This window comes from Thalassophryne amazonica, chromosome 14, assembly GCF_902500255.1.
Source record: "Thalassophryne amazonica chromosome 14, fThaAma1.1, whole genome shotgun sequence".
NCBI classification, from domain to species: domain Eukaryota; kingdom Metazoa; phylum Chordata; class Actinopteri; order Batrachoidiformes; family Batrachoididae; genus Thalassophryne; species Thalassophryne amazonica.
Window position 1 is genome coordinate 44,622,728 of NC_047116.1, and position 13,099 is coordinate 44,635,826.

General features: G+C 38.7%; 1 protein-coding gene across 2 annotated transcripts in view; it reads left to right on the forward strand.

Moving 5' to 3' along the window:
* LOC117524148 (ephrin type-A receptor 6-like) overlaps positions 1-13,099 on the forward strand; it is an 866,515-nt gene that overhangs the window by 22,228 nt on the left and 831,188 nt on the right. For both annotated transcript variants that reach the window (XM_034185882.1, XM_034185881.1), the window contains exon 2: positions 5,269-5,333. In XM_034185882.1, the coding sequence (XP_034041773.1) occupies positions 5,269-5,333 (65 nt within the window). The remainder of the gene's footprint in view (positions 1-5,268; positions 5,334-13,099) is intronic.

Here is a 13,099-nt window from a genome sequence, read left to right on the forward strand (position 1 = left end):
GTGTGGGTCTTATAAGGCTTGTGGGACACAAAGGGAAGCTGAAAGGTTATTGGCTCACTGTGGAAATGGGAAAGAAACCTCAGAAAAACTGATACTTGGACAATCCTTGTCTTCCAGTTGTCTGCAGACACCACAGTGTCATAACTGGCACACAGGTTTAAATACAGTGGCTTGCAAAAGTATTCAGCCCCTTGGTATTTCACATATTTTATTGTGTTTATGACATTTTAAATACAAAAAGTAAACCAGGCTTCTCAATATAAAAATTTCTAAAATTGTTTTCTGTAAACTCAAGCTGAAAGTAAATCTCTACAACCTGACATAAATTAATTCAAATTATAAAAGCCAAGATGATGGGTTGCATAAGTAATAGGCTCCTTTGATATAATACCTGTAAATAATCAGTTTTATTGTCCGTTTTCTTCAGACAAGTCAGGGGATGGATACATGAACATTTCCAAGTCAATGAATATGTCTTGGACTTTATTCACATCAGTTATGAAGAAATACAAACAACATTCCACTCTATGGTAAATCTGTGTGGAGTAGACAGTTCTGAAAAAACCAAGTGACTGTGCAAGAAGGAGAAGAGTGAGGAAAGCCACCAAGATAGCGAGACAACCCAGAAGAAGTTATAGTCTTATGTGGCTGTGATTGGAGAAATCATGCACAGTGCAAGTTTTGGATTTTATATCCCGTTATACAGCTTCATGATGAAGTGGAGCAGAGGAGGATTTTCTTAAAAAGAAGAACTGAAAGTTCACCTACAATTTGCCAGAAGGTACATCTGAGATGCAAGCCTAGATTTGATATTTTAGTGAAAGAAGACCCTCCTCTATACCACTTCATCGTGAAGCTGTATAACTGGAGATACAAAACGCAGAATTTGCACTATACACAATTTCTTCAATCACAGCCACAGAAGCCTAACACTTTTTCTGGGTTGTCTGGGTGTCTTGGTGGCTTTCCTCACTGTTCTCCTTCTTGCACAGTCACTCAGTTTTTGAGAACTGTTTACTCCAGACAGATTTACCGTAAAGTGCCATATTGTTTGTATTTCTTCATAACTGATGTAAATAAAGTTCAGGACATATTCAGTGACTTGGAAATGTTCATGTATCCATCCCTTGACTTGTCTGAAGAAAACTGGCAATTAAACTGATTATTTACAGGTATTATACCAAAGGGTCTGATTACTTATGCAACCCATCATCTTTGATTTTATATTTTTAATTAACTTATATCAGGTTGTAGAGATTTACTTTCAGTTTGAGTCTAAGGAAGATAATTTTAGATTTTTTTTTTTTTATATTGAGAAGCCTGATTTACTTTTTGTATTTGAAATGCCATAAACAAATTAAAATGTGTGAAATACCAAGGGGCTGAATACTTTTGCAAGCCACAGTATGTCCATTCTTTCTTTCTTCTTCTCTTGATCTTGCCAGCATACAGTTATAATATCAGCCTTTCCCAAGGTAATGATGTTAATGGAGATTTATGTGGGAAAAATGACCAATAACAGTGATTTGTGTTGCCATAACGAGTCCGCGAAAGAACCACTTACGGTCTAACTGAACGTTTACGCCTCACTGACACTCAAAACTCAGCCCACGTCAGAAAATGGACAATTCTTTTTTTAATTAAGTGTCAGTATCCAGTGTGTTGTGCAACATGTGAGAGAATGGTATTTACAGATCACATTTTGTTCCTGATGATCACAATGAACAGTAATGGCTTATAATACATCAAAGAAAGAGTGTAGTGTTACTTTCATTTCACCAAATTTTTGCACTACATACCACAGAATAATTACAACCTGATTGAGCTCATTGTCCCATAATTACAGTATGATGTCATCTGTGTTTGACACCTCCAACAAGGTGGTAGAAAGAATGTTCCTGAATTTTGAAACTACAGGATGTGTTTCTGCTGAATGTTAAGTGAGGTGTATGTCAATTCAAATTCTATTTTAAATTATCTCCAAGTTGGTTAGTTGTTTTATTATTGTTTATCTATTTTGCTGTCTCTTTGTGAATTTGCTATCCTGTTTTTGTATTTGTTTGTTTGGCTGAATGCCTGATTGTCTGTTTCCTTGTCTACTTGTTTTATTACTTTTTTTTTTTTTTTGTCTGCACTTATTTGTATATTTGCTTATGTTGTTTCTTTATATGCCTGTCTGTGTTTGTTTCCTTGCATATTATTATGTACATGTATTTTTATAGACTTTGATGTTTCCATTTTTTGCTACTTTATCCATTTTTGCTACTTTTGGTTTGTGTGCTTGTCTATATCTGTTTATGTATTTCTTTCTTTGTCTATCTGTGTACCTGTCTGTCTTTCTATTTATTTGCCCATCGTCTGATTTTGGCAGCAATTACAGCCTCAAATCTTATGAAAATATGATGCCACAAGTTTGGCGCACCTATCTTTGGTCAGTTTTACCCATTCCTCTTTGCAGCACCTCTCAAGCTCCATCAGATTGGATGGGGAGCGTCGGTGCACAGCGATTTTCAGATCTCTCGAGCGATGTTCAATCAGATTCAGGTCTGAGCTCTGGCTGGACCACTCAAGAGTTGTCCTGAAGCCACTCCTTTGTTATCTTGCCTGTGTGCTTAGGGTCATTGTCCTGCTGGAAGATGAACCATTGTCCCCTGTCTGACGTTAAGAGTGCTCTGGAGCAGATTTTCATCCAGGATGCCTCTGTACATTGCTGCATTCGTCTTTCCCTCAATCCTGACTAGTCTCCCAGTTCCAAAGATCCAAAGGCTGTGAATACTTAAGCCTCGGTCCCACCGAATAATGAAGGCTGAAGAAGGAGCCACGCACGGGTGTGGGGTGATTATTTTAAGAATGACCCACGTTTTCATCTGTCATGTATTCACTATGAAGGTGCCACTATGTGCCTCTCTGTACCCCGCATGTGCCGCGTAGCAGCCTCTAGTGAGCCACGACCGACCTGTCATTACAGCCTCGAATGGCTCGCATCAGCCACACTAAGCCACGTAGTGCCATGATAGCACCATGATAGCGCCATGATAACGCCATGTTGGCGCATGTTTAGGCATGAGTTTGGTCCAAACCTCCAGCTCTCCCACACCTGGTCCCTTTAAAGTGTGGGTTTTCAATTCACAGATTCACAGCAGCATTTAAAGATGTCCCTTCTTTTATTTTTTTATGGGACAACAGCAAGGAACTGTTTTATCAAGCTATAAAAAACATTACCTTAAGCTGTTCAAAATACATCCCACATGGAGCAGGAAAGAGAGGGGAAAAAAGTGTCCAGATGAAACAGTCCTCTGTGATGCCAGAAGTGATTAGAAGTGTTTTCAACATCCAAGGTTTGGCAGAAAATGATTAATCCACTACAAAATATATAGAGTCCAGCGCACAGAGCAGGTGCAATTGTGTGCGCAAGAGGAGGAGCCGCTCCAAAAATAGCCTCTCAGGTCCTGTGAAGGTGCCAGGCGCACGGATAATGGACTTTTTGCAGACTCGTAAGCACCACGCAAATGCCTCTAAGCCGTCGCAGTAACTCGAACACAAACTGCGCCACGCTGTTGTTGTTAAATTTTGAACATCTTGAAATTAGCGCCACGCTCAGAGGGGAGCCTTGTAAACTGAAGATAATGCCTCTAAGAGCCACTCTGAGCCACTATAATGCCACGATAGCTCACAAAACAAAAAAACAGGGTGCGTGGCTCCTTCTTCACTCCTTCTTCACTCGGTGGGACTGAGGCTTTATGTTCATGTGTCTTCTTAGAATTTTTTTTTTTTTTTTGTAATAAAAGTCGGTCCCTTCGGCTGCTCATTGCTCACTTATTTCACCACAGCAAATCCAAGGTGGATCTGTATGTTAATTTGGCACAAGTTTTATATTGGATACTCTTGCTGATGCAACTTCACCTTACAAGGAGAAATGTGGCAGGGGTAGGGAGTGCACTAACCACTTGGCCACCACCCATGCAGGTTTTTTTTTTTTTAATTTGCCTAAAAAAATACATTGTTATTATGGGGTATTGTGTGTTGAATTGTGAGGGAATAATATGATTTTCATCCATTTTGGGATAAGGCTATAATGTAACAAAATGTGGAAAAATTGAAGCGCTGTGAATACTTTCTGGATGCACTGTACATCACGATTTTTTTTTCTTTGGCTGCTAAGTGACTTTATTCTGTTTCTTTTTTGTCTGTATGTCTCTTTGTCTGTTTGCCACTATATCTTTCTGTGTGTGTCTATCTGTCTCCTTGTTGGTGTGTATGTACCAATGTAGCTCACTAATGTAATGCACCAATGTAGGGGCTGTGCTCTCCTTCATCTGCGTTGTGTTTTTAATGTAATTACTCCCCTTCTCTCCCCTCGAGACACGAACTTGCGATCTCCAACATGGGAGGCTGACACTCTGACCAGTCGGCTAAAATCCCAAGCTCCAGCTTGAGTGGCCAAAGTATCCTTTAGCTGTTGGAGGAATGAGGCCTATTGACTGCTATTGCACAGCGACTCCTACTGGCCTCATCACACGCGGAGAGGCCATAATCTCGCCTACGGCACCAAAATGGCTAGAGCCGGCTCTGCCGCTATAGTTTACCAATAAATTTAGGTGTAAACGTTATGTGGTTGCATCACAATAAAAGTAAATTCAAGAAGACATATTTGCACCTTCTGACTGTAGATCATTTGCCACTGTGCCACTTTCCTATTGAATTATTAAACCTGTCCTTGAAAAGAAGAAGATAAGGGGTTAGGAACTTTTGTTTATAGGGGGAAATTTGCATTATTTTCCTACTCGGATGGTTAGTGTCATGTTTGGTACATGTCATATAAAGAAAATCCACTGAGCATAAAATATCCCTTATCTTGATTACTCTTTAGCAGGTTTTCCTTTCCAAATAACTTATTTAGGACAGCTCTATCTCATGAGCAGTCTAAATCATTGGCACAAGAAGAGCTTGTTGTTGTGAGTGAGACTGAAATAAAGCTGTGAAAGGGAGGAAAGATGTCTGGAAAGGGAATGGACTGTTGACAGCAATCTGAGTGCAATCCATCAGTCCCCAAATTGTGTTGCAAGTGGTTAAAAAAAAAAAAAAAAAAAGGTTGCTTCCATTGTATATGCTGGGCTCATACATATTCATTCCAGAAACTCATTTCTGTTAATACAAACATGCCTAAATGACCACATTTATGACTGATTTTTCAATTTCCAGTGTGAAAATAGGACTTTGTGTGTTGACAGATGGCTAATGGTTATGTTTCTCTCTTGTCTTTTTCAGTTGTGCTGCTGGATACAACGTCTGTGCTTGGAGAGCTGGGGTGGAAGACATACCCAATGAATGGGGTAAGTGTAGCGGGGGGTCATTGCCACCAATTATTGCATTCACTCACACTGTCTGGTTTGTCTTGTTCAAAGTGCACAGGAATGGCCCGATCAATCAGATCAATTATATTGATGTTAACAAGTTAAAAGCATCAGTAGTGATCTGTTTAAAATCTACATATTATTTATTCTGACCTGTAAATCCTGCAATATAGAGACAGATAAGGTCACTAAAGTGGCTTCTGCCATGCGGTTCAGTCTTATGATGCTAGTTCTTGTGTGTATAGTGGCACTATATGGCAAATGAAATGTATTTAAATGGTTTAAAGGGTTAACTGTTTAAATGTTAACAATGAGAAATTATCAAACATGGCAGGCTAAGCGATCTTCCACACCAAAAGCAATGACAATAATGACACCAAAGTGGTATTTTTTTTCAGGCACATTTTGCAAGCACTGATGCACACAAATAGTATCATTTCTTTAGCCAAAGGTACAACTGATGCAACAAAGCATTTGTAACCTTTTAGGTCTGTTCTTGTACCCTCACACAGACAAACAGGGCTATCATTTCTGTATGCAACAGTACATTTGTCAAAATAAATAAATAAAACAATTCCTATTCTCTACATAAATGGACTTGAAGGTGAAATCTGTGAACCTGTGCTTAATTTTAAAGGTAGAAAATCAATGCTGATCATGTTTTGTACCCTGCTGAGGTACAGGTGGAACAACAAAGTACTATACGCTTTTCTGTCCATTTCTGTTTTTCAATTTCTTAGTGTGTTTGCAGATTTCTACCCATAAAAGTTCATGTACAGTCAACACTCTCACAGCATATATGACCCTTATTAGATTGAACAACTTGACAGATTGGATTTTACTTAATGATAGAGTTAATATAGTAACTATCGAGGAGCAAATGTAGTCTTAGCAGAGTTTTTTTTTTAACCTTTATTTAACCAGGTAAGTTATTAAGAAAAAGCAAATTCTTATTTACAATAACAACGTGGTGAGTAAATTGTACTTTACAAAAATTTACTGTGCATGCAAGTACTATATTTATATTAAAATATATAATATTTTTGTTTTCAAATCATAATACAATATATGGTATTGTCAACCCAGTACTGGAAATTATTATGTCCGCCAAGGACGTAATAAAATCATTGGCATTTATTTACATATTCATTTGTCTCTCTGTTAGCAGGATTACATCAAAACTGCTGCACAGATTTTGACAAAAGTTTTTTTTTTTGTTTTTTTTTTTTTTTTTTCCACAGATAAATATTAGGCAAGGGATGACTCCATGAAATTTTTTGGAGGTGATCCAGAGCCAAATTTTGGATTAAGTGTCACTTTATATAGGCGTTGAAGGATTACTGTTAGCAGGATTAAGTCAAAACTACTGCATGGATTTTTATGAAATGTTCACCACATATACATATTCGGGCCATGGAAGTCTCCATTAAATTTTGGAGGTGATCCAGATCTGGATTCTAGAGCAATATTTCAATTTATATAGGCTTTGAAGGATTACGTCAAAACTGCTTCACAGATTCTCAACAATTTTGTACCACAGATACATATTATGCCATAGAAGACTTCATTAAATCCAGAATCCAGATCCGGATCAGGATCAAGTTTAACTTTATAGGCTTTTAAGGATTACGTCAAAACTACTTCACCTATTGTCACCTTATTTGCACCAGTTAGATTTTGGGGCATGGAAGACTCTACTGAATTTTGGAGGTGATCCAGATCCGGATTGGGGGACATCACAAATCTCTGATTGTTGTTGTTTTGTTTTGTTTTTTCATGATTCTTCAGATTAAGCCATTTTATCCTCCCGAGACCCTGTGTCCACATATGGACATATGGTGTATTTTTTTGTTTTTTAACTCAAAACCTTTTTCCTCTTCAAGCTTTGGTTTTAGCAGGTTAAGCCATTAAGTAAAAAGGAAAGTGATCACTTTGAGCAACATGTACTGTGCAGTGTGTTGGGTCCATGCAGTTACCAGCCCAGTGTCACAGTTTTTTGTTTTTTTGGTGGGTTTTTCATTTTTTGTGATACTGTCACAAAATGTATCCCATTTTCATGACAGTCAACTTTCAGTCACTGCTTTTAACCCTTGCCCTAATATAACTTCAATCCTCCCTGTGCCCCCCCAAATTGATGATGCCTTTACAAACATGTACTCAATTTCTAATTACTGTATTAAATCACTTTTCGTAACATCGTAGAGAAGCTTGAATCTTCGACTGGACTGGGTTGCTTGACGCGAGGACGTTTCGCTTCAAATCGCAGAAGCTTCCTCAGCTAAAATTCTTGCTCTGGTGGTCTGACTTCTGTCTTGACTCTTGTAGAGAAGAGTCAAGACAAGTCTACAAGAGTCAAGACAGAAGTCAGACCACCAGAGCAAGAATTTTAGCTGAGGAAGCTTCTGCGATTTGAAGCGAAACGTCCTCGCGTCAAGCAACCTAGTTGTTTGTCCATTGTGAACTTTATATTAGAAATGACATAATATTGCTTGGTATGGTAGTAAGTACACAGACCAACCTAGAGGTTTGTTCTCCAGAATTTCCAAGAACCGAAATTTGAGTAATATGTAAGTTCTATGTCAGCACTGTCACCAGAAATTTGCAGGTGTCTTTTACTTAGTAACATTAGCCACGCTGATAGTGTCAATGTTTTTGAGGCTATATGCGGGTCATACATTCTAATATTTGTAACAAAGCCAGGAGGTGTAAGAACCATCATCAGCCCACAAAAATATATGTTAATCGGTGTCCTGAACCTACATTATCTAGCCTGTTGGAGTGTGATACGTTAGTAATAATAAAACAGGTGGGTGTTTTTGAGCTTTATGCATACCACCCAGGTCACACCGGCCTTGCTTTCGCTCTACCTCTTTATCCATTTACGGGTTGGATGTAAGGCTGAAACGATTACTCTAATAATTTGATTACAAAAAATGATCGAGGCAAATTCTGTGCCTCGAAGCTTCGTTTAAACGTTGTAGTATGTATACCAGGCCTGTGTGTGGCCCTTAATGTCCCCAGAAAAACAACAGAAGAAGACTAGAGCATGCACTCAGGCCGTGTAACAGCTAATAATTTAGCCCTTAAAGCTACCACTTTCCAATGCGACACAGAGTAAAATAAAGCCTTTTAAGAGAAAGAGGGTCCACACTGATCATCTGAAATAGACTTACTGTGCATTTAAAGTGAAGCAGTGTGTTTGTATATTATTAAAAAACACACGGTCTGCTCGACGTGGTGAATGACTATTGACCCGACCGCCGGGTACCCACAGTCGAAGCCTTGCACTAAGTGTTTTGCTTTTTCTGGGCAACACACAATGCTTCACAAACACGGTAACTAAAAAAAAACTAACTGCGAGGCTTAAAAAAATAAATAAATATAACAACTCAAAATGGTTACATTTTACAAGTTAGGGAAAAAAAAAAAAGCAGAACAGAAAGCCACATCCCATCGCCATTTCAGCAAAATGTCAAGACTTTGGCACATGGACATTGCTTAGGGAGAGCCCTGGACAATTGATGTTGTTTAAAAATGCAAAAGTACTGTTTATCCGATTACTCGATTAATCGCCAGAATAATAAATGGAATATTCGATTACAAAAATAATCGATAGCTGCAGCCCTAGTTGGAGGGGAGTTGCCAAGATGGCGTCATCCATAACCAACCCACTTGAGCTTCAAACCCAGTCTTCAGAAAAACTAAGCGTGACATCAGGGAAGGTCTGTCCATTGTATATACAGTCTAAGGAAAAGACTCACACAACTGGACATTTTTCAACATCTGATATAAAAGGGCCTTCAAAGTGCTGACTTCACTCATTTTTAAAAGTGGTTGGATTACATTGTCGCTTCGAAATTGTGAAGAGAGCAATAACTCCCTGTTGATCTGCCATCAGTGTTTGTAAATCTCAAAATAATCAAAAGGCCATATTTTCCATCTTCAGAAGAGCATGAAAAAGCTTAGTTTAGAAATAAAATTACTGCATAAACACTGGTTACTGCTCCTCATTGTGTTCTCTGTTATTGCTAAATTCTGAATCTCTGTCAGTCAACAGCACCCGTAAGGGGTATTCCCATTTTGTTCTAGCAGTGTGTGCCTTCACTTGCACAGTGGCGTATCATCCAGCTGAAAAACAGAATCAGCAGTGAGTGCCAAACTGAAGGTAATAAAATATAAATGTGCTGACAACAAACTATACATGTAACATGCCTAGATTAAAGCCTTCAAACTGCATCAAAGCATTTTCTTCTTTGTGCTGCAATAATTATGGAAACCCTGATTGTTTTATGTGATAAACAGCAGACTGATGGACTTAGATCTATAGCTGCCTTTGTGCTGAGCTGCCTTGCCCTTTGTGTTTAAATGCAGCTAATGTTGTGATCAAGTCAGTAATGCACACCCATGAATTTATGCAGATGGGCACAGTTGTTTGCCCAAGGGCACAAAATGAGCTACAGTTCTACCAGCTGCAGCAAGCAAGGAAAAACAGAGGGGATTAGCATCTTGAAATGACATCCAAATCCAAAATCTTTAAATGTTTACTTTTGATCTCTCTATTTTCATATTTACTCAACTGTTTTTCTGATCATTTCAATACTTTTGAGGCTCCATCCTTTCCATCACTGAAACTTCCTCCAGGAAATCATTCCTAAAATACCCTCCTGATACCATGATCACTCTTTTTTTTTTCTTTTTTTTTTGAGAGTTACCTACACCAAGCAGATTTACCATCTAGTGCTACTGTTTGTATTTCTTATTATTTGATCTTAACCCTCTGGGGTCCGAGGACATTTTTTGGACAGGTCACTTGCCTGGCACAAATGTTTTATTATTGCTGTTAACAGCTCTCCCTGCATCCCAAAATCAAGTTTTATGTCTCTTTTTTTCAGGACAACCTATACTTTCACAATATATATGCTATAGTTGTGTTTTCTAAGTGCAATCAAGGTTTACAATCAGAAATAAGAAAGGAAAAAGTAAAGTGGAAAATAATTTTCCACACACATTTATTCAAAACACACAGCAAACTATAATAAACAACTGTTTTGACACTTTATAAACGTAATTTGGGCTCTTGTGTGAAAGACTGTATAACAAAAAGATTCAAACAATAAACACAAATGCACATTTTGAACAATATATACAAAATGGTCTATGCATTTTGTTTTTCTTCATCTCAAAGCAATTTCTGTCTGCTATTACACAAAGGTCACATCACAAACGTCTATTTCTACTTCTACTGTGTTTTGGAGTGTTCTGTCCTGCTCTGAAAACAGCTTTCACACTTTGGCATCTTACACTCTGAGGAGCAGCCCCTCCCCTCTTGCTCCATTGATATGGTAAACAGTGCTTTACACCGTAACGAGAGAGCTTGCCACAGGCTTATTCAATAACATTCACAGGTAATGAGGAGTGGAGCATCTTTGAAACTCCCACACTCTGTGTTTGAGCACGTGAGACTGTGTGAGAGGTGCTCCATCTGCTCACTTTAACTGATCGCTGTACGTAATGGCGCAGGGCGCATTGGAGCCAACAGCCAGATGGCTATTCATACGGGCCAACTAGTAACACATCACTCCTAAAAACGATCTTTGGTTTATCACGTGAGGTAAATCTGCCCTACGATTGGATTTTGGAAACCCATATGACAGTGAACCAATTCTGATTGGACAGTCACATTGCACACGTCATCACACAACTTCTATGAGGAGTACAAAGATGGTGGATGGTGGCTAGAAAGTCTGCGGAGTTAACTTTTCAGCAAAAAAAAGTAAGTTTCTGTCTCATATCATTAAAATGTTATTTATTATGTAGTAAAGTTTTTTCTCAGCCGTCGTATACAACGGCATCGGCCCCAGAGGGTTAATGAAGTTAGTGACTTGGAAATGTTCGTGTATCCACCCCTTGATGTTTTGAAAGAAAATTGTTTTAAAATAACCCTTATATTATATTTTTGCTAATTATATATGGCACAACAGTATGAGGCACAATGGTATGTACACAAATGTCCGTAATTCCTAAATAGTTAATGTGATATTTTTGTTGAACTCCTTGAATTACAGCTAATAATGTACACTACAAGCATGTCTTAAGGGTTTTATTTCAATCCCACTGTGGTTTTTGACAGATGGAATTCAGAGCAGGTTGTTCGGTGGAATAGTGGAATCCTCACTTGGGGGGAGGAGGAGGAGCAACAATAGGCAATAAACCAGTAGCCAGTAGTGAGCAGTATTTCTGGTATTTATATGTATATTTACATTATGAAAATTGTTTCTTACATTTACTTTGGATACTCTGTGTGCTCTTACCCTGTATGCTGTTACGTATTCAATGCTGCTGGAACCTCAGTTTCCCAGAGGGAGTCTTCCCAAGGGATTAATAAAGTTTTATCTCATCTATTCTAGGAGCTGGCCTGCCAATATATGTACCTGGGTTCAATTCCTGGTCATGTTATATATCATTGTTCTTGGAAAAGACACTTTGTGTATAGTGTCAAGGTTCATCACCATTAGCTATCGAAACGCTTGGTGTCCCATACATGGTTAGTTTTTGACACTCATCTGCTTCATGTTGCAAGGCAGGGGTGGTGGCCAAGTGGTTAATGCACTTGGTTCCAGTGCAGAAGGTTCCAGGTTCAAATCCCACCCCTGCCACATTTTCTCAATGTAATGTGGAGTTGCGTCAGGAAGGGCATCCGGCGTAAAACCTATGCCAATTCAACATGCAGTTCCACCTTGGATTTGCTGTGGCGACCCCAAGTGCAAAACAAGGGAGCAGCCGAAGGGACTTAGTATCTGCTTCATGTTGCATAATCTTGGGAAAAGAGGTGGCACAAAGGATCATCGGTGTCCATATAGAATTTGTCTTCTCTTCTTTGAATTAAAATGGAAGTCTACATTACAATCACTCATTGATTGCTCAACTGATTGATCAACTCCATTCTGGTGGTGCAAGAATTATAAAATTAGAATTATAAAATTAAAAATGGTCGCTGCCCAAATAGTTATGGACCTGAGTGTTAATGGTAAATGGACTGCATCAGATGGTCAAAGCGCTTCACAAATAAGGCCTCACATTCACCCTGATGTGAGGGTGCTGCCATACAAGGTGCTCACTACACACCGGGAGCAATACGGGATTAAAGACCTTGCCCAAGGGCCCTTAGTGATTTTCCAGCCAGGCTGGGATTTGAACCAAGGATCTTCTGGTCTCAATCCCAACACCTTAACCACTAAACCATAACCTCCTGTGTACATCCTGACATGACATATCCTCAAAACATAGGTTCATACTCTGATAATGGTTCTGCCCACAACTTTTGTCCTTTTAAAACAGCCTGTAAATAAATACATTTTGGAGTCCTAAGCATTTTCCTTTAGAGCTTAACTTGCAACTGCAGATTTAAGATCTTCAATTAGCAGCAAGTCTTAACAAGGAAATTGATGTCTGTCTGTTTTTATTTTATTATTAATTCATTGGTCATTAGACATCATTGCAAATATCTGCAGTGATTCTTCAGCTGATAAAATTAATTCTGATGAAACACCCTCATGAAATAGCCCATAATGACTTTCCCTGTCTGACAGGGAATCGAATAGACGATCCTCTTGTCACAGTCATGCATCCCTAACCTCGAAGCCATGACCTTCACAGTAACTATTTCAGGTAGCCAAAAACAAAGTTGACATTTGCAACCTGCAGGAAAGTTTCAGCCGACATGCTACAGTGGATATTTTTGAAGA